Source organism: Lacerta agilis, chromosome 7, assembly GCF_009819535.1.
Source record: "Lacerta agilis isolate rLacAgi1 chromosome 7, rLacAgi1.pri, whole genome shotgun sequence".
Lineage (NCBI taxonomy): Eukaryota > Metazoa > Chordata > Lepidosauria > Squamata > Lacertidae > Lacerta > Lacerta agilis.
Window position 1 is genome coordinate 71875306 of NC_046318.1, and position 22436 is coordinate 71897741.

The 22436-nt window shown below is 44.5% G+C and overlaps 1 protein-coding gene across 1 annotated transcript in view; it reads right to left on the bottom strand.

The window, feature by feature from the left end:
• Positions 1–13066: 13066 nt before the first annotated feature.
• Positions 13067–22436, bottom strand: part of TAF2 (TATA-box binding protein associated factor 2) — a 63217-nt gene continuing 53847 nt past the window's right edge. The window contains exon 26 of the mRNA XM_033155791.1: positions 13067–14492. Coding sequence (XP_033011682.1) covers positions 14239–14492 — 254 coding nt within the window. The 3' untranslated portion in view covers positions 13067–14238. The remainder of the gene's footprint in view (positions 14493–22436) is intronic.

Genomic DNA, 22436 nt, shown 5'->3' on the forward strand with positions numbered 1-22436 from the left:
CAGCCACCTGCCCCTGTGCCTGACCTGCACCTGCAGAAAATAAGCAGGTGATGCTTTTTGCTGGTGCAGAGATGATTTTTTTTCCTACCCCCTTACCACCTGGCTTTCTGTCTGCCAAGCTGTTCTTAAAAGCACAGGAGCTGAACCTGTATAGAAAAGGGGGGAGGATGAGAGGAGATGCTCCATTGCATTTGCCTCTTGCAAGTACCAGGCAGAAACTAAAAGCGTGGGTGAAGTTAACCTTAGGGGCAGACTAGGCTCAGTAAACTTTTTGTTGTGCTTTTGTGATGTTTCAGAGGCGCCGCTTTCTTCTAGCTGCATAATCGATAGAGAGATAGATTAATTAAATTTACATCCCACCCTTCCTTCCCAAAAGAAACCAATTCTGCACAATCCGGGTTCTGCAGAGAAGCTGGAATTCTGCAACCTGCATAAATTAGGCAAATGGAAGGGGTTTGTTTTCCAGTCATGGATAGAGGCAAGCAGCCATGTATGGCATCGAAGACCCACGCCATTCCCGATCCCTGGAAACCTCGTTCATCCATGCCTCTCTGGCTTCTGAGGTTTCAACAGGCACTACTACCTTTGCAAACATGAGAGCTAGAAACTTGCTATCTTAAAAAGGAAAAAAAAAAACCATGAAAGCTGAATTAACATCACATTTGTACCCAGTTTCAGCACATGGTGGCTGCCGGTTTTCCAGGGTCTTGTGAGTTAAACATGGAACTAAATTCCAACCCCTGCCTTATCTTGTTTTTATTTATGAGTCACCAACTCATTGTGATATTTTGAGAAGCAGAGCAAAATATACTCAGAGCTGCATTTTTGGAGAAGGCATCACAAGATCACAGTTTCTTCCTGAAAACTGCTTACATGTGAAATATGAGTGGTATGGATGTCTTTCCGCAGAAATTGTTTAACAGCCAATCTTCCCTCTTCCTGGGAAACTCTGGGAATTGTAGTTCTGTTAGGGGAATAGGGGGTCTCTTAACATATCCCAGCACTCTTAGCATACTGGGAGATGCTTTGGGGGAAGCCGTAATGTGGTATGATCCTGTTTTAATTCTATAGTGCAGATGGGGCCCAAGTTATCCCTTCAATTTGTGAAGTGTGACAGGGCTGGCAACACCGGGTGCAGCTAGGATGCTCATCCTCTCCTTTTGAGGCACCTAGGATGCCTGAATGGGGCTATAGAATCATTTAGAAGACATCTGAAGGCAGCCCTGTTTAGAGAAGTTTTTAATGTTCAAAGTTTTATCGTGTTTTTAACACGGGGGCTGCCCAGAGTGCCTGGGAAAACCTAGTCAGATTGGCAGCATACAAATAAAATTAATAATAATAATAATAATAATAATAAAATTTAGAGCTGGAAGGGACCTGCAGCAATATTGTAACTTGAATCCAACTGTTTATTAGGAAGCCTTATACAGACTTGGGAATATAGTAGTTGTGGCCTGCAAAACCACGAATAGCAAACAGAGAGTCAAGCCTCAAGCTGGCGATTGAAAGTTGCCATTTGTTTTGTTAATTGGCCATATTGCACTGGGCAATTTTCACATAAAAGTATCACCCCATTACTTTTGCCCCTCCCCCCAATGTTTATGCTTATGTTTTTGGAAATGCCTTCCGCCTCTTGAATATTTAATTCAAAAAATGAAAAGCGTGCTTAACAGAGCTGGTCCTACCATTTGGCAGAGTGAAGCATCTGCCTCGGGTGGCAGATGGTGGGAGGTGACAGGCCACTTGCCATAATTCCCCTAAGTTAGTCTGCTCTGCATCTCCTAAGCTAGCCTACTGTCTCAGGTGTGGTGGAAATGGTTTTTCCATCACCAGTGTCAAAATAAAATTCAATTGCCAGTCTAGTTAGATTCTGTAGGAGGTTGTGATTGTATTTTGTAAATAATAATAATAATAGTAATAATAATAATAGTAATAATAATAATAATAATAATAATAATAATAATAATAATAATAATAATTTATTTGTACCCCACCCATCTGGCTGGGTCTCCGCAGCCACTCTGGGTGGCTTCCATCAAATATTAAAATACATTTAAAATATCACAGATTAAAAACTTCCCTAAACAGGGCTGCCTTCAGGTATTTTCTGAATGTCAGGTAGTTGTTTATTCCCTTGACCTCTGATGGGAGGGCATTCCACAGGGCGGGTGCCACTACTGAGAAGGCCCTCTGCCTGGTATGTATCTTCTCCTTTGCCTCAGGCAGCAAAATATCAGAGGGGGGGGGGCTTACTTCCCAAAGTAGTGGAGTAAACCAAGCCTGTGTCTTACAGTCAATGCATGTTCTTCCAGTGTTATGGAACAATTCCATATTTGATCTTCCAGTGTGAATCATCGTTCGAATATATTCATATTATGTTGTTAAATCCAGCCATAAACATGCCCTCAGTGTGCCAAAATTGCACAGCCGCTCATTTTACAGTAAACAAATCCTTCCTTGAAACTGATCTTACCCGCAAAGCCTTTGGTGTAACACTTTTTGACTTTGTCCCATCCCAGGAATGAAATTGTAAATACTTTTGACTGCAATTGCACATATCCAATCTCTCTCTGTGCTTCCATTCTTTCCCTACTTTCATGGTCTTCCTTACTACTGGAATTTATACTGTAAACGTATTGGGGCATCTATCTCCTTTTGCCCCACTTACTTTGTTAAAATGCCATGTGGACTGATGACACTATATAAACAAACAACCTCACCTTATAGATATTTTGGATCATCCCTCCTGGTAGGAAACTGTTCTGCTACTATCGTGGCAGCAAGACCCTTTATCCAAAGATCCCAGGGCGGTGGACAACATTAAAAACACATTACAGAACATCAATGATAAAAACATAATAAAAAGCATACTGACAAACAGCCTTGTGATATATTACTTTTGTGTGTGTGTGTGTGTGTGTGTGTGTGTGTGTAATTGCACAGTGTGCCCTAACATGTACACTGCAGTACAAAATTCAGAGAAGGGCAAATTTTGAAGGATGGCTGAGTTTCAGTTCGCATATTGTTTCAGAAAGTGCAAATTTGGTAAATCCACTTTTAAAAATGCAACCCGAATTCAAGTTCTTCCCTATCCCTACTTATGAGTAACCAATCCCTTCTACTTCCTCAGTGCCAGCAGCTGTGGTTAGGTTGTGGTTTAGGTCTCCCTCCCACTTGTGTCTCGTAGATGTTGGAAACAATGCAGGTGAGAGCCAGTGTGGTGTAGTGGTTAAGAGCGGTAGACTCATAATCTGGTGAACCGGGTTCGCGCCTCCGCTCCTCCACATGCAGCTGCTGGGTGGGCTAGTCACACTTCTTTGAAGTCTCTCAGCTCCACTCACCTCACAGAGTGTTGGTTGTGGGGGAGGAAGGGAAAGGAGAATGTTAGCCGCTTTGAGACTTCTTCGGGTAGTGATAAAGCAGGATATCAAATCCAAACCCTCCTCCTCCTCCTCCTCCTCCTCCTCCTCCTTCTTTCTTCAGGTCCCTGGCTCCTAGTTCCTGATGCTACTCTCCCTGGCTTGCTGTGTTGTACCTTGCTTGAACTCCCTGCGATATTGACCTTGGACGGGTGCCTGACTGCCTTGGGATCACGTTGGGACATAGATGGATTCTCTGTGCTTGGCCTTGGTTTGTTTGGAGGGTGCTGCCTCTGTAACCCGGTCCTGATTGGTGACATACATCTTCTGCAACTGGGACCCTACTCCCTGAGGGTATCTGTCAGAGACTGGCTGGATGAGGAAGAGTGGTGGGGAGCCACCAGCCCAAGAGCCCCCCAGGGAGGGCTCAGAAGATGACACCTTAAAGCCTGGCACCTGGTGGTGGGAAACTGAAGACCATTCTGAAGAAGGGATGAGCTGGGAACTGCTAGAAGCAGGGGGTTTGAGCGATCAAGGGGCGCCAGGAGAAGGAGGGCCTTTGAGAACAGAGTTGCAGGCCGATAGCCACGGTGTGAGTGCAGACAAGTCCCAGTCCTGCTGACTCTCCTCTCCTCTGACACCCCACTTGAGGAGAGTCCTGCACATTTCTGAGCAACAGGCCAGACAGGCCCAGAGGAGGAGCTCACTCCTTCAACACAGTCTTCGTCCGCTTGGGAGGGATCCAGAATGAAAGGGTCTGTTTCAGCAACAAATGTCTCAGCTATATTAAGACAAACTGACAGAATCTGCTGTGTGGTTATTTTCTGTTAATAAAGAGCTAATTGCATTCCATGCCCCCTGTGTGTGTGTTTCTGCCCTGTGGTTGACCTGGCTCTTTGACAGCTCCTTGACAATATCTCCTCCAGCATTACCGAAGGTTCCCTGGGCTGGTAGTCAACCGCTGATTGCTGTAACAACCTTGGTTGGGGCCCAGAAGTGTTGACCCCTGAGGTGGGCCCTGCCAACATCGATCAATTATTTCCATCCCTGGTTTCCCAAGCAAGGCCGCATCTAATGTTCTGTCCCCTCGGACACTGGGAGGTGGAGGTGCTTACTGAAATGCAGGAGATTTGCTTTTCCATGTATGCACAGTCAACCTCTGAAATCCCTCCTGGAGGACAGCCAAGTATCCCCAGCCAACTCGCCAACACTGCCAGCCTCCTGTGACTCAACTGATAGTTGCAACCCGTCATTTGGCAATTGCTGCCTTGGATGAATGTGGCTTGAACTGGACAGCGGTACTGCGGTGCCCACTGAAGCCCAAAGGTTCAATTAGCAGAAAAGTTTACTCTGGGATGGTATTTGAGAGGGTCGGCCTTGTGTCGCATCCCGCAATCAGAATGTATGCTTTTGAGCTGCATCTATAATTTAGATTTTTTGGCACAGCTTCGTCGAGTGCACTTTCAAGGGGCGTGGGGAGGAGGAGGAGGAGCTTTTGTTACTGCACTCAACCGAGCGTCAACTCGGCAATGTCCTGCATTTTCCAAGGGATTTATTGGTAAAACAAAACAAAACAGCGGAGGTGGGAAAGATCTCTGCGAAACAGTATGGAGAGATAGTCAGATAATACTGATCTCAGGCAGACCAATGGTCTCATGTGTTTTGAGACCATTTCATTGATAGGAGCCATATATCTATTACCCAGCTGTCCTGGGCACTATGGCTGTCTCCTGTATATTTGCTGAGCATTAATGCTGGGGCCGCAGCACGATTTGCTGTTGATGAAATTATATTTTGCAGTCGTTGCGTATCCCTCTCTCGGATTGTTCGAAACAATGAGGAGCAGGTGACGAGTGCTTTAAATAAACAGATAAAGATTTTTTTAAAAAAATAATACTGGTCTAGTAATGCTGACAGGGCAACGCTGACACGAGAAGGGATTACATCAGTTTGCTCTACCCATGTGAGTGCTCCCCTTCAAACGTTATTGGCAGCAAGCCCTCTGTGGTGATTCTTGTTCTGTTCAGGTATTAAAGACTCTGTAATATAGGCCGGTAATCACAGGTCACAACTGGCATCTTAAATACTACTAAAGAACCAAGTATGTAATTTTTATGGATTGTTCCTGTTCAATGAGCCCTTTTTCCACAAGGACCAAACTTTCAATGAGCAATGAGCTTTGCACCAAGGAGTAATCTCATATCATTTGGAAACCTGCGGCCACCAGTTGCTATTGACTGCGTTCCCGGCCAGTCACGACCTCCCCTCACAGCTCACCCAAACCTTTAAAGGAGAGGTGAGGCACTTCGGAAAACAGTTTGCCACAACCGCAGCTCACTCACCTGCCTGTTTCTGTTGTCATATTGGAGTTGGCGTGGTCACCTATTGGCAGCCACGTGAACTGCAGCATGGCAACACCCTCACGTTTTTATATACAGGCAACTCCCCATTTACACATGTTCAAGGTGCGCGCACATTGGTGCAAACCTGGAAGTGGCATGGGAAGAGACAAAAACAGCCCTGAAAGTGTGTGGAAATGACAAAAATGGCACGAAAACAGCATCTAACAATCCCATGAGCCATTGCAAGTGCAATCCCAGGAGCCCTTGCATTGACCTTTGAGGCCAATGAAGAGTTGGACTTTGAGCAAGGAGGTTTGGAGAGAGTGATTGTGGGCAAATCTTGTAAGTGCTGCTGGTTTTTCAAGGGTTCCCAGAGGTTTAGAGGGTGTTTGCAAGCTTTTTCAATGGTGTTCCCAATATACGAAATTTCGCTTAAATGCGTGGTGCCTGGGAATGTAAACCCCACGTTAATGAGGAGTTGCCTGTATATAGATTGCTGTTGTTGTTATTCTTTCTTTTTCAAAACAACTTTCAAAATAAAGCATAAAGATGAGAGTGCTGATGTGCCTACGGGCATCTGCTGGTTGCCCACTGTGAGAAAAGGATGCTGGAACAGATGGTCCTTTGGCCGAATTCAGCAGGGCTCTTCTTACATTCATACCAGGTGCAAATTGCTTTACTTGGTTTATTTTAAGATGCTAAGGGAACCTTGTGTTTTGGGGCAGTCCACAAATGCCGCAAATCAATAAATGGGAGCAATCTGGGAATCGTCCAAGGCATCCTGGAGCTTGGTGTGCCGTAATATTGTGCAGAGTTTCACCCTTGATGTTCCAGGTCAGGGAGCGGGTCAGAAGAGACAGCATCAGTCCACAGCATCTCTGAGAGAGTGGAATAGTACTGGGATCTGATAAGCTCCGGGATGCCCAATGCATCCAAATCCACTTCTACTTTTATCTAATCTTTCCCCACTCTCATCCGCTAATCCATATTATACCCCTAGATTCAGAAGGGGGCCTCCCAGTCAAAACATCAACCCTTATCTCCAATGCTAAGTCAAAACCTTTAGCTCAGTGGCACCTTTCCAAGCACTGCCGCAACCCCCACCCCAGCACCCACCCCACCCGTCCCCATTTGTCGTCGCCCCCCCCCCCCAGCAATTCGCAATCAGTTGCAGGCTTGAGCAAACACAAGACCACGCTTTGCCACAAATTCTCATTCTTGGACATTGTGTACAAGTTTCCTGAAGGAGATAATGCCCCTCCTTGCCTCAGAACCGTAGCTAGGGGACCCTGTAAACAAAACAGTCAACTTGAGCTTTCGCATGGAGAACGGTGCCAAAACAGCCACGTCACAAGCTCCAAGGTTGCGTGTTATCGGGAGCGGTGAAGCCAGCATTAAAGGAACATTTGTAACTGCTGTGTGACAACAGTAATTGCCATCTTTCCATGTCCGAAAACAGCTGAGGGGGGAAACAAAGGAAATATAGAGCCGAGATGTAGCCACACGACTAGACTTCTGTTGGCGAAGGTTGGTTGAATAGGCCCAAGATGAAGTGGACACATCCACAGAGGAATTTCTCCTGCCTTCATTGGAACGCTTTAATCAGGAATTGCCCTCTCCTTTTCGCCACTGGTTTCCCTCTTATTTAGGTTATGTGAAAGTGGACAGCCTAGGGTAACCTGGTATCTCAGAACCTGGGTCTCTGCTGGCACAGACGTGGGTCACATCCGCACAATACATGGGAGCATAAGGTTGAGGAACACTGGCGTAAATGAACATGCTTCCACTGGAGAGTGCAAGTGGTCCCCTCCTCCAAACCAGCAAATACTATTCCAAGTAAGGCCGCTTTCACAGTCATGATTTTGCGCAAAGAATCCTGGGAACTGTTGTTTGTTAAGAGTCTCTTGGCACCCTTAACAAACTGTGGTTCCCAGAATGTTGGAGAAGGGTGGAGATCAGATCTATTAAAGTGGCATAAAAGTGCTTTAAATATCTGGTGTGGATGTGAGCTTTCAACTGAAATTTCCATCTTAGACCTAGTGACTTTAACAACTACCCTAAATTTTCTACCTTTTTGCTGTCCCCGCCCCCCCCCCCATTCAGCCACCTCCTACTTTGTGAAACATCTTTGCCTGAAGAAGAGTTCTGAAGACCCTGAAAACTTGCCAACTTTTTGTGACTTTTTGGTTGGTCTTAATAAAAGCATTACCCAACTGGCTTTCTATTACAATTGTTCCCTTAAGGCAAAGAAATGACTGGTAATTTATTTATTTTTAATGCTGTCCTAGCAGAATTTCAAGGAAAACATATGCACATTTTAAACCTGGATTGCTTTACACACAGCACACATTGAAAGCGCATTTAAAGCACATTGCTTTCCCTGAAGACACCTGGGGAACTGTAGTACACTCCTCACAAAGCTAGAAATCCCAGCACCTTTAACAATCTCAACCTCCACCCAACATTGTTTGGGGCAAGTCATGCACTTTAAATGTACGATATGTACACAGCCCTGGTCCTAACATGTGCTAAAAGTGTACCTTGGTTACAGTAAGCCTGCAACCTATGGGGATTGCATCTAAAGCGAAAATTGTGTATAGTCAAAACACATTGGGTTCAATGGCAGGTGCAGTTGCCAAAATCATTGCTCCCAGAATCCCCAACCCTTTCTATTCCCGCTCCCCTCTTTTTGCCATGTATGTAAAGCTGAATGCACACAAGTCAAATGTGCTTAAGTTGTGGGCTTACTGAACTTACCATCATATTCTAGACGTGGTGGAAATGCAATGGAAGGGAGATGGCAAACTTTCTTAGACTCGGTAAAACAAACATGTGAGGGCTTTCATGAGCATTTGCACATCCAGTTGACAAGTCACGGTAAAAGTAAACAAAACAGGAATTGGACACTTGCTGGGACACCTCAAGGGTCAGACCAGTGGCACAAAAGGTTCCCAAACACTTTCCTAGCAAGTGAAATCACAAAGGACCTTGTGGGCTTCCTTCCTCTCAGCATATGTGTCTCCTCGGTTTATTTTATTACTCCTTTTAAATCCCCACTCCCGTCTCTTTGTCAAGTTGTACAGTATGTGGTGCTCAGCTCCTGGAGAGTTAGGAAGATTATGGTTTTGTTCTCTTTAAAAGAGAGGGAGAGGGAGAGATAGAGACAGAGATAGAGATAGAGATAGATAGAGAGAGAGAGAGAGATGTTTTGGATGGGTAACCATCGAAACTAGAGTTGAGACCAAAATTCCACTTCAAGCCAAATTCACAGGAGGTGTCCTGAGGTAAAAATTCTGAGGGAAGCCAGCCATGTTTTAAAAATAAGATTAGTAACAGTCCTCAGGGCAGGGCAGGGCAGAGATTGCCCTCAACTGTAAAGTTGCCACTAGATTTCGCCTCGGGGAAAGTTCACAGCAGCTAACCTCAAGGATGCTGGACTGGAGAACAAATCTTCCAGGTGGCCTAGTGACATAGAATCGCTCAGGGCCAAAATGGACACAGCATGGGCTAAAGACCGTATCAGCAATTTCCATGCACATTTAGATGCGGTTACCCAGTTGGGCACAATGTTCACACAAAAATGGCATGTGGCTCAGAGCAGGGGCAGATTTAGGGTTGTGCGAGTGGGTATGCATGCTTTGGGAAGGAAGCGTGAGGCTCTGAGAAAGTCCCGGAGTCCTCCGGCCTCCTTCCCCAAACCTTGTTAGCGTTTTCCCAGCTTTGGCTCTAGGACCCAGCCATAACCCTCGTGCCTCCTTCCCAAAGCCGGCCACCTCCTTCCGCCTTTGGGAAAGCAGCATGAGGGCTTGAGGTGGGGGGGGGGGCAAAATTTTGGCCTTGCACTGGGCACCATAGTGCCCAAGTCCGCTACTGCTGAGAGGATACGGCCATCAATGACAGCTGTGGTAGCTTTTTACTGCATCCATTGAGGTAGTTTGCCTCTGAATACCATTGAGGAGAGTGCTATGGTACTCGTGTCAAAGTTTGCGGGCTTCCTCGTGAAGCTATTTTTGGGTTTCCCCTCCCTTAGGATTTGCTAAATATTTTTGTGTGTGTTTCTGCAAAACATAAAAATTAGGGTTCCCGCCAAGCCTGCTGATATCTCCTCCTTGTGCATGAATGGTTTTGTTTTGGCTACATGACATCGCCACATGGGAAGCTTCCTTACACCGAGTCAAACTCTTGGTCCATTTAGCCCCATATCACCTGCACTGACGTGCAGTGGCTGTCCAACATTTCAGGCAGGGGTCTCCCTACCTGGAGATGTTGCGGATTAACTTCATGCCTTCTGCATGCAAAGCAGATGCTCTGCCACTGAACCATGGCCTCATTCTGCACTCACAGCCTGAATGTTAGAATCACAGGGAATGAATTTGCACCCTGCGGTGTGTTTGTTATAGTGTTTGTGATGTGTGAATGCTGCAAAGGGTGACTTTTAGGGTTAGGGGTTAGCAGGGTCAGAGTTGGTGCTGAGAGATGAACACCAAAATAAAATAAAATAAATGTGAAGCCTCGTGATGTTCTTATCATGGGGGTTGTTGTTGCACTGCAAAGTCCACAGAAAGTGTTGCCTCGAGTGAACTAAAGGAGTTTCACTTGTTGGCTGTTTTTCTACCCGTGACATTATTGTTCTGTCAGCTAGGGTCCCAAAATACGCAGCAGTTTGTTTCCCACATTGTTTATCAGGAAATGGACCCGGAACAGGAAGAACAGGTCAAAGGTGCAGCATTGGGACGAACAGGAAAACTTCATACATCAACAAACATTTTCTGGCCTCTTTTTTATATATAAAAAAGTCAGAAACTCTTAGGAAAAAGAAAGTGCCATTAAAAAAAATCCCCTCTGCTTTTCCATCTTATAAATTATTTTGCCAAATGTTTCCTGCTGCACATTGACTAAATGCTTCATCAAATGTTTAGAGGCAGAATGAAGAAATAGGACCGAAAATGTGTTGTGAAAGTTTCCCAGTTGCTAATTTAGTGGCATACAAGTTGTTCACTGCAGTGCTTCTTTTTTTTCCTGGGGGCACTCAGGGGTACTGAGTACCAGCACTTTTTCTTTCAAATGATAAAAAGTGTGGCATTTATTGTAAAAGCTTCATGGGGAGTACCGGCCCCGTTTTTTCCCCTAAAACAAAAAAGCACTGTGTGCACAGTTCCTTTTCTGACACTCAGATGAACATAATGCCTAGGATACTGGAGGGAGTACATAGGCATCATAACTAGTAGAGATTTATGGCCTTCATGTTAATCCTCCTCCTCCTCTCCTTCTGCAGTGTCCCACATCCCTCTTTGGATATACCACATATTATACGCCTCTCCATCTTTCTATGATGTTTACTTCTTGCATTCACATAGGCTCTGCTGTTAGTTTTGGATCGTCCAGCCACCATGCGATGGTGGTTGTCCCCTTGGTCTTTTGAAATCGCAGGCTCTCCATACCAGCAGCTTTATTCCATCTGTATGAATCGCCTCTTGTCAAATGTCCTTCGTATGTCCATTTTCTAACCTTTATCTTCCATGAATATATCTAATCCCACGGCAGCAAATACTGTGGTGGCGTTTATGAGCAGACATTTAAATATTAGATACTGAGGTTTTTAAAGGCGATGCGTAGATTTAGCTAAGAAAAACAGATTGCAACTGTACGCACATGTTAAATATCAATCGAAATCATTCAACCCCCCCCCCCTTTGCAAACCAGGTTTCATTACCAAAATTTACAGACTTTCAGCTGTTTGCAGTGAGCAAATGAAACAAAAGCAATTGAAATAGCTCAACACAACCGATGCTTCAAGCGATTCCCCCAAATTCAGCTGAAAATGCAGGTGACAACCAACTTACATATTTGAGGTTATGAAATACAACTAATGTTAAAGGTTTTGCATTAAGATAGTACAGGAAAATGTAAACCCTTATATGATGATATGTGCTGCATTGCACGGTATTTTTACTAATATTTGGATTATCATGAGAGTGTGTATTGCATAACACACACATACACACACACACACACACACACACACAGTGGTACCTCCGATTGTGGACGGGATCTGTTCCGGAGCTCCAGTTGGATCCCAAGGTTTCCACAACCAGAGGGACCGCTTTGGCGCATGCGACAAAACCTGGAAAAATACTTCTGGGTTTGCCACGTTCGCGTCCTGAAGGATACACAACCGGAGGTGTGCGCATCCAGAAGTACCACTGTATAGTGGTAGAACATGTCATGTAACGAATATGTCCGTCCTGAATTTCCCATTATTCACTTTCATTGGATGGAGTCATTGGGGTTTTGTAATATGATAGAAGGAAAAGATCTTCTTCTATTTCTCCACACTGTGCAATTTTTTTTTATACCTCTGCAACATTCTCTTACTCACCTCCCCCCCCCCCACCAAAAAAAACCTTAAAAGCCCTGGATGTTGTAACCTTTCCTCATGGGGAGTTGCTTGACGGAAGGCTACAGCATTTGGGAGTCTTTGGTTTCGCTTAATCCGAGCCACACACACTGAAGAACGTGAAACAATAAATAAGAGGGGTGAAGGGAGGGTTTGGCTGTCATTCTAACACAGTTTGGCACAGGGTCTCCCAGAGAAACAAATAAACATGCCTCAAGAGAGAGACAAGAGACTACAGTCCATTCGGGGGGAAAGGAACTACTAAGATATAGGTAGCAATAAATCATAAGTGCATAAACTGCAATAAATGTCTCCAGGACAAAGGTCTGTCTGCACTACATTTGCAGTTTCCAGTTTGTTTCCGGCTTTTAAAAGTGCTAAACAGCTTTAGACCGGGGCTGCCCCCATTCCCACATCGCAGTGGCCTACATTGTGCCCTTCGGATCACAGAATGCAGGAATTTCAACTAAAGCATCCTAGACAGATGGCCATCCAACTTCTGCTCAAAAACTTCCAATGAAGGAGAGTTCACCACTTCTCGTAGGAGCCCGTTCCACTGCTGAACAGCTCTTACTGTCAGAAAGTTTCCCGAATGTTTAGTCAGAATCTCCTTTCTTGTGACTTGAAGCCAATGGTTCGAGTCCTACCCTCCAGAGCAGGCTGGGATGGAAGATGACCTTCCCTTTTAATGTTTCGTTTAGTGGGGCCCTGTAACAAAATCCTGCAGTTTGCAGTGCTTCTGTACAAGGACCCAGTTCTTCCCCTCTCCCATTTGGTCCCCAACATCTTCTTATGCTCACTGAGCATGCTCAGTCCTCACTGAGGTGGTTGTGAGCCTCCTATGCCCCCCATTTTGACAGGGGCATAGATTGCCTCTTGTTTTATGCTGATTATTATACACAGGAAGAATATGCGATACTCAACAGCAGATTGTATAAAAGCATTTTTTATTAACTAATTACCTTCTCTTTAAAAAATCCTTATTGGGTCCCTCTCATTAAGTATCTTCTCACGGATCAGAATTGTCTCTTTCCACTATCAATAAGCTAAGTAACTAAAAGTATCTGTGCACACAATTTGTTGTTGTCTTTTTAAAGGAATCTTAACCTAAAGACTGGTAGGGGAAACAACTCAAAATATTATAGGAAACTGGGGGAAGAAGGGAAGCACCAACAAAACATAGAAATTAAATAAAAATGTTTTTAAAAAGCAGTCCCATTTCACATAATTAAGCTCAGCAATGAAATACTTGGATATTATTGTTTTATGTAATAAAGCAGCCTGTCACAGTTTCATGTTTGAGTTCACTCACTGTACATTTAAAAATACTTCTTCTTTTTTTAAAAAAAAACTGAGTTTCTAAACAAGTTTACTAGAAATCAGAAGAGTTCAAGAAGTTTTGTAGCAACTATTTCACCCCGAGGAGTGTTTCTAATTGAGATTCTATGGGGGGAAAGTATCCTTTCCCACTTTTTAAGGATTTGCTTTTGCATGAACTTCATTATACACAATTCTGATTAGAGGGCACAGTGACATGTGTACACAGTAGCATTTCCCCCTTGCGATGAACAGTTAAGGAAAAGGATTGCTGAATGCTCTGCTCAAACGTGTTTCAAAAATGCCAGACATCTTTTTTAAAAAAATGAAGCTTTTAACGGAGTATGCAACATTCTAGGCTTTAAAAAACAACAACACACAGAGCGATGGTTAAATATGTGGAAAAGAGATTGTACAAAAGCCTCAGGAAGTCTTACATTATGTTATAGAACACTGTACAGTGAACCCCAGCTTTTCCAAGTTTGGCATTCAGCTTATGTTTAACACACACTTCACTTCACGACAGCTATCAAAACGTTTAAAATATAGTTCGTTCTGGCAAGATACACGGATAGCCACTCCCGGGCTGTGGACAGGCAACATTTGCATCTGAAATGAGTTGCTTCTCTTTTTGCAAATGTAAGGTTGGTTGCACGGTGAACGATCACGGGGTTCATGCATGGTTGCGGCTGGACAACAGATACCAAGGGATTTCAATCTGAACATGCCTTCTGAGCCACCGCAGTGACATGCGCTTAATCATAAAGCAACGGTAGCATGCACACTGCTTCCATGTGCTCTGCCAACTCTGGAGTAGCTTGCTTCAGTCTGACAGGGATGGCGAGCGAATGGAACGCCCGCTGGCAGGGCTGTTGGAGAAGGTGAAAGGCTCTTTCTCTTTCTCTTTGGTGTCGTGCTTGTGCTTGTGCTTGTGTTTGTGCTTGTGTTTCTTCTTCTTCTTCTTGTGGTGGTGGTGGTGCTCGCTGTGCTTGGAAGAGCTGGACTCTTTTGTAAAACCGGGCAGTGTAGGCACAGGAATCGGCAACATGCTTAGCTCTTGCGATGACTGTTCTTTGCCTGAAACAGAAAGGCAGACGTTCCATTGCAGAACAACACAAAACAGAGAATTTGCAGAATTTGCCGTTCTGAAGCTCTGGGGGACCACGTGCATTATTATATCCAAGCTTTGCAGGTTTTCCCGCCGCAGGCTTCTTTACCTGTGGTGCTTTGGAGATGGCAAAGTGTTTGAGGACGTTTTTGCAAGAGATGCTACAGCATCTCTGAAATCGTAAGGGTCGCTTTGAAATCACATCATATGACTGTCTATGTAGCTTTCTAAATGCTAGAACTGATTCTTAAGAAGCCATTGCCAACCTTAGACAATTGAAGATAAATAAGTAGCATGGGGGTGGGCCTATTGCTTGTCAACAGAGTGCATACAGTTGTATGTGGATGATATCAGGCCTATAGCATCTTGAGTAAAGGACTCTGGAAAGCAATGCTGATAAGCACCTCTGACTCATAACCTGAATAATGGTTATCAACCAAAAGGTACACATTACTGGGCTAGAGAAATCAGTTGCTAAAGAAAAGGTAGGTAAACTGGTTTCTTTTGAAAAATATACCCCTTTTTACAGATGGGAACCTGAGGTCGGCAAGAGCCCGAATCTTCCAGAGTCCAACATCCTGTTTACTGTCTCACACCAACTCTCTGAGCCAAAGATGATCCAAGTAACGATAGCCAAAGCACCCACACAGAGTCTGAATATACAGAGAGAGCCTGGAGCAGTGGCTTTTGAACGACAGTCTGAATGGAAAAGGAAACTTAAACATCATTCAAGATTTGGTGCGCGGGGCGTTTGAGGGGGGAAAGAAAATTTATTTCCACTGTTGAGAACTGCAACATGTTAAACAGGGAAATGGGTGGCAATAGTTCCCTCTCGAAATGGGGCCAACAATTATTTTGGAAGAATAAATATCTGAACAGGAAAAAAGAGGGGGAGGGGCAGGAAGATGGGACACAGGAAGGCGCTGAACTACATCCATGAAGGTCACAGTCTTTGGCCGATTTATGCCCAGTCTGCCTCAATACAAATATCGTTGGGACTACTCTAGAACAAATCGATTGTGGCCTAAATCCCACACACCAGAAGATAACTTATCTCTTACTGAGATAAACAGGAGTCATACAAAAGATTGCAGGGATCTACTGTTCTAAAATTTGCCCCCAGCATGCACAGCTTAGTAGTTGATCCTTCTTCCTCACATGAGTTCAGTATCTTCATTTATGCCTCCAACACAAATATCATTTGTCCTCTTGACCCTGGACTAATGCATCACACCAGCTCTTTTCTTTCACAGCAACAGTGCATGCTGGTGATTATGTACAAACTTTCTGAGCGTCTAATCCAAGTTAAGAAAGTGTTTGCTTAACCCAAAGAGGAGCTCCCTAAACCAGAGGTGGCCAAGCTTTCTCGGTCTGAGGGCTACACTGAGAGTTGGCCAACCATTTGGAGGCCACTTGCCAGACACAGGCATAGCCAAAGAATACTTAAGTCACTCACGCATGTACACATGCTCAACGCGTTCAAATCACACACATACATACCACAAATGCATCGCGCACACGCAAACCATAGTTTCCACGCATTCAGGTGGACAGGCACATAGAATCCACTTCCTCTTCTGACAATCAGCAAAGGAATGGGGTGGGCGGGTGTCCACCCAACAACTATTTTTGTCCCATTCCCACCCACCCCCACGCCCCCAGCAGTGGTAGTGTTAGGAGATATTTCTTTCAATGCCATGGGGTGCAAAAAATGGGGAGAAAAGCCCTCTTTTTATCTTCAAAAAATGCCTCTTCTCCCTCTGGCATCCCACCATTGTAAGAAGAAAAAAAAACCTCAGAAAACAGGAGGAAGTGCTCAGAGAAGCTCAGGAAACAAAGGGAAACGAGACACTACTTTTCCAAGGTGAGAGGAGCCCAATCTGTAGGTTGGATCTGGCATGCAGGCTCGCCACCCCTGCCTTGAACTTTAGGTCACAATTCTGCAAAGTTATTAAAAGCAACTGCTCCAAATACCCCTTTACCTTCCCTGTGCATCCCAGGGAAGGACAACATGTGGACCTCATTCAGCTCCTGACCACAGACACATCTGCTACAGCTTTTGGGGACTTCTGAGGTTCCTAACTATTTTCCTTTCATGGATAGCAGAAATGAAGGCTCTCTCTGTGGTGGCACCCCATGTGTGGAACCTGTTTTAGGGCAGGAGCTGTCTTACCCCCAATTTTTATAGGCTGCTCTGGGAGTCTTCTGGGCTAAAGGGTGGGGTATAGCTGCTTCAAACAAAACAAAAAATAATGGATGTTGGGATTTTGGGGAGATAAAGTTGTTATACCGGATTGGAGGAAAACTATTCTTGACATTTAGCAGTAATAGTAACTGGAGAGTCCCCTTTTGACTTTTTGTGTGGAAAGGAAAATGAAGGTGTCTGGGGTCAAAGATTGGGAAAACATTGGCAAGCAGATCAAGGAACAGCTGGATAGCATCCTGGAGTGAACACTGAATAATCTTTAGACAGACGTACCGGTACCTTGGAAGTTGAACGAAATCCCTTCCAGAAGTCTGTTCGACTTCCAAGGCGCTGCTTCCGATTGGCTGCAGGAAGCTCCTGTAGCCAATCGGAAGCTGCGGAAGCCCTGCTGGACATTCGGCTTCTAAAAGAATATTAAAAAACCGGAAAAATCACTTCCAGTTTTCGATCGTTCGGGAGCCAAAACGTTCAGCAACTAAGCTGTTCAAATTCCAAGGCACAACTGTATACATAATTGACATATAGAGAATCTGAAGTCCTCTTTACCTTTTACCTTCCTTTTTCATTATCTTTTTCTCCCTGTCTTTTCTCATTTAATTTCTTCCTTTATTAATTTTGCTCTTGCTTATGTTTTGTTTTTGTTTTGTTTTTTGATGTTCTCTATTCTGGGTCAATGAAGGTATGCACAGGAACGTGATGGATGAAATAACCTGTGTGAGAGAGGCAGGGAAGGGAAGATCTTCCAGGGTGGGAGGCTGGGAGAAGAAAGGGAAGCTCCCAGATGAGAGTGGGAGGGTTCATCCACTTCTGTGTCAGAAAAGGGTTAATATCTACCTTTGAGAAAGAGCTTTGTGTACTTTCTTTTCTCTTTCTTTGGTCTTTTTATTTTTCTGATTGTTTTTATTGTATTATATGAAGAAAAGTTTAAAAAAAAAATCTCCACCAAAAACAACAACAACAACAACAACTTAGCAAAGGTCTCCCTAGGAATCTCAACTATATTGTCTCTTCAGCATTACCATCTCTTTAATGTGCTGGATTTCTTGACTTGTTCTATTCCCAGACAAGCCTCTGACCACATAATTACAGCTTCTGCATTACAGGCTTACGTTGTAACTATGAAACTGTCATCCACAATTCATTGCGTGAACATAAAAAGTGCACCCCTGATGATTTGGGTACACACATCTAACACACTCTGAAACCATACCAGATTTCAGAGTCATTTCAAAACACAAGTTTTAGAAACCAAATGCAGAAGTAGAAAATGAACTTTGCAGCCTATCAAAAGGAAATAACACAATGGGGAATATGTGAGAGCAGACAAACCCAGGGATATACTGAAGTTTAAACGAAGACCTCCAAGTTGCCACAATCATAAAGAAACTCTTTTTTTTTTAAGTTCCTAAACAATCATGTAACTTTTCAGAGAAGTAGCTTATAATGTGTTCAGTGGGTCTTTTTCCCAGGAAAGTCAGTTTAGGACTGCAGCCTAACTAACTTGTACAAAGCACTTCTATGTTACCTCTCAACCATCTTCCATAATACAAAGGAAGGTGAACCCCAGGTTTTGCAGTTTTTGCCTTGAGGAAACACAATATCGTAAGCTTCAGAGTTGAAAACTGGGGCTGAAATTCTCGGTTACTACCATGGTTTTAAATCTTCCACTAATGAATGCATCAGATTTCAAATGATGCCACAATACGTGTGCATTTAATAGAGGAACAAAACACACGCGAGGCAAATAAAAATAAAACTTGTTTAAAACATTATCCCTCTTTGTTAATTCCAGGGATTGAAAAACAGGCAGCTCAGATGTTTTGTACTACAACAGGGCCTCCAAGGGCACAAAAGGTTCCCCACTGCACAGAACTGATTTCCACAAGATGGAAAGCAACTGAAACAGTGATGGGGGGAGGGGGAGGCTTTGCCTTTCTGCTCCCCCTCACCTGTTTATTAACACCACATCTAAAAAAATAAATTTACAAAAATACATGGAGCAGAACGCAAAATAGATATAGCAACTGCCTTACTCTAAGTTAGACCATTGGCACATCTGGCTCAGTGCTGTCTACACTGGCTGGCAGCAGATCTCCCAAGTTTCAGATGGGGGGCAATCCCAGTCCCACCTGGAGATGCTAAGGATTGAACCTGGAACCTTCTGCCTGCAAAGGAGATAGATACTCTGCCACTGAGCTACAGCCCTTCCACAACAGACATGTGTGAGATGAAAGGTTCACAGCTGATGCCCAGAACTGCCCAGAACTGCTCAAGATACATAAATCATCAGTATTAAAGCCTCACTAGGATGTGAGCATTCACCATCCACAAAGCTCAATCCCTTTTCTTTTGAAGTTCCGTTAACCCACTGAGGATGAAGCTATAGTCAGAAAAATGAACATGCCCGTCAGACAGAGTTGGCACCAATTGCCTTATGCTTCTACTCCCTCATCGGAAGTCCACTTTCTGCCTCAAATGTATTTCCAAGGTTGCTTATAAACCCTGGGCCTTGGCATCCTGCTTCCCAACATGCATAAACTGTTCCACTTTATCACCCACCATTCTCTGTGTGTTCAATCACAACTTGCGCCTTCATATTGTTCTGGAGAGAAAGCACTGGCAGTGCATGCCCTGCTGTCCGCAAGGGTACTCTGCTCTCCTCACGGCCCGAGGGACTGAATCAGGCTCTCTCAGTAACTGGCTGAACCAACCGCAGAGGGGTGAGGTCCTTCTGAGTTTGCTTTTGAAGTGATTACTAATATTTCTTGGAAGAGAACGTGCATTATACTAGCCTATTCACTTGGCACCTTCCTCTGGTTTTGGATGTTCAGAGGCCAACGTAATTATTAGTTCCACTGTGAAACAGATGTTTAGAATCAGAGAGGGACGGCTCTCCCTGGGGATAAGGCCAAGTGCTTCCCATAGACCTGACACTGTAAGCCACTACACACACACAAAATAAAAATAAAAGCAGAGAAGGGGGACCCTGTAGGATTTACCACAATTTCCCTTGATTCTGGGGCTGGCTGAGGACTGTTGCTGGTGGTGCTTACACTGACCCTGCAATCCAAGCTATCACATTTTAGCATTACTGCAACAACTGGAGTGTGATGGCCTGGGAGTCAGACTCTGATGCTGAACCTGAGGGATCCCAGCCTGCACAGGATTCCCCGCCTCCAGAACCAGCTGAGCCGGGGCCAGGGCTTGAGCCTGAAGGATCCCCACCTGTGCTGGATCCCCAGGTGCAGGCATCAGCAGAGTCTGCTCTGGCTCCTGATGGGAGGGAGGACCCATTGCCTGCAGGTGCTCCACTCCCAGCCTCTTCAGAGGAAGCTGAGGCAGCCCCTGGGTCCAGTAACCCACCAGCCTCTCCTGAGCTACAGAGGCTCAGGGCAGAGAGGCGAAGGGAGTTAAGCGCCTGCAGGAGGAGTGCTCGCCTCCAGGCCCGGAGGAGAGGCGAGTCTCCGGAGGATCGGGGCCGCCCTAAGCATAGGGCCAGATAAAAGCCAGCCAGACCCAGCCCAAGTTGCGTGAGCAACTTAGTTGCAAGCGTGTGCTCAACCTGCAACCTTGTGCCTGAATCTGCCTTGGACCTCGACCTGCTCCCTGCCTCGCTCCCCGCCGGACTGACCTCCTTTGGACCCCTAGACCCAGGACTGGACTTGGACCTCGCTTCACAGACAAACCCTTGGGGCCAGCACACTAAGTAATTCAGTGTTTTTCAACCACTGTTCCGCGGCACACTAGTGTGCCGCGAGATGTTGCCTGGTGTGCCGTGGGAAAATTACTTTATATATAGTCAATATAGGCACAGAGTTAATTTTTTTAACATTTTCTAATGGTGGTGTGCCTCGTGATTTTTTTCATGAAACAAGTGTGCCTTTGCCCAAAAAAGGTTGAAAAACACTGAAGTAATAAATCAATCCTGAAGATAGTGTGGATTCAGACATCATAATGCACCAGGAAGTAGATTGGGGTGTGTGTTTGCTTGTATGTATGTCAAGGCTCTTAAGTTTCCTTGCAATGCACACTGTTTGAAGCCAAGTGCAAATAGTCTGACCTTCACCCACCATATGGTTTACCCTCGTTCCCAACTGGAAGTTTTCAGTACAGGCAACTTCCAATTTATGCAGGGTTTACGTTCTAGGGCACTGCATGTTTAAGTAAAATCACATATATCTGATGCACCACTGAAAATGCCTGCAACCCCCCCCCCCCCCGTTCTGCCCTTTTTGCGACGCTTTTGGCTCACTTCTGGGTTCGGTGTGCAGTCGTGCACATACTGGATGCTCCTAAAACAGCTCCTTCCTGTACGTGGATTGGCATTTGCCCGCATTCTTTCTTCTCTACCTCTTGTCTGTCCATCTCTCTCACTGTTGTTTCTCTACTGTCCATTTCAGACTGCAACATCCTCGCCCTCGGGGACTCTCAACGTGCCAACACAACTCATACAGCACCATGCGCACTGGTGGCACAATAGAGTATTATTTAGACTGGTGCAATCAACAGGGTTTTGGGTTTAATCGGAGACACCTGTCTTCAAACCCCTAACTCAGCTATGAAGCTCAATAGATGATGGTGCTTTAGTTACTCTCAGGCTAGCCTGCCTCACAAGGCAGTTGTGGGGATAAATGGGAAGGTGTGGGGATCATGTATGCTGTCCTGTGTCCTTGGACAAAGGCCAGGATAAAGATTAATTCCTAAGTATGAAAAGGATAAAATCTTAAATAATGCTAAGTCTTCCAAGCTAACGGTGCTCAAACATGAGCTATGAAATGCATACAATCCTACAATCTGCAACATGACCTAAAAGCTGGAGCTCTCAATTAAGATGAGAATACAGCCTGGCCTTTGGGTTCTTTTGATCCCTGCAAGGCAGAGGGTGGAACACTCCCTACTGTTTTTGAAGATTTAATAGCAAATAAAATCTGCTTTTCATATTAGAAGTCAGATCCTGGATGACATCAGAGACTTTAAAAGGGCTTGTTCTGATGCCTTCAAAGCTACTGCGCTTAGGGCAGAGTTATAATTAACGGGCCAACATCAGAGTGGACAGACAGACAACAAGGGGCATTTTTTCCTTTGCTTTTTGAAGAATCCGGGGTTTCTTTTGTAAAGGGGAAAAAAATGTTACAGGCTTGTAAAAAAAACACTTCTTCATTAATAAGAATTAGGAACTCTACTGTTGGCTCTTTGCCTGAAGCTACAGTATCCATTTTCCATGAAGTGATGACAGAACAGAAACAGCTTGAAAACGAATTAACATGGACCAAAAAGAAGAGAGGGAGGGATCACCCCACCCAGCCTTTCTTAAAGCCACAATGAAGATTTGATATAAAACGAGATTTATTTATAAGTGTTGAAACACTTACCACTATCATTTTGGAAATGATGTATTTGTTTGTTTATTAGGCTAAGGCTCATCGCTTAATAAAACAACTCAGCTGGTCAACTGAGGTTTTTTTGTCAATTGATTTCAGCTATCTGCAAGGATGGTTATTATTTACACACGGATAAAAACAGCGGCTCTGAAGCAAGAAGCATGCTTTCTCTTTTTAGGTACTGTCCACATGTGCCATAATAGGCATCATTTCATAAGAGGCATTCCTTAGAAGAGAATTTAAGTTAGTGTTTGCCACCGGCAGTTTTCAATGAGTACTTGTGAATTTGTATCTATCGGTCCAGCTTCTATCTGATTAATCAGGAT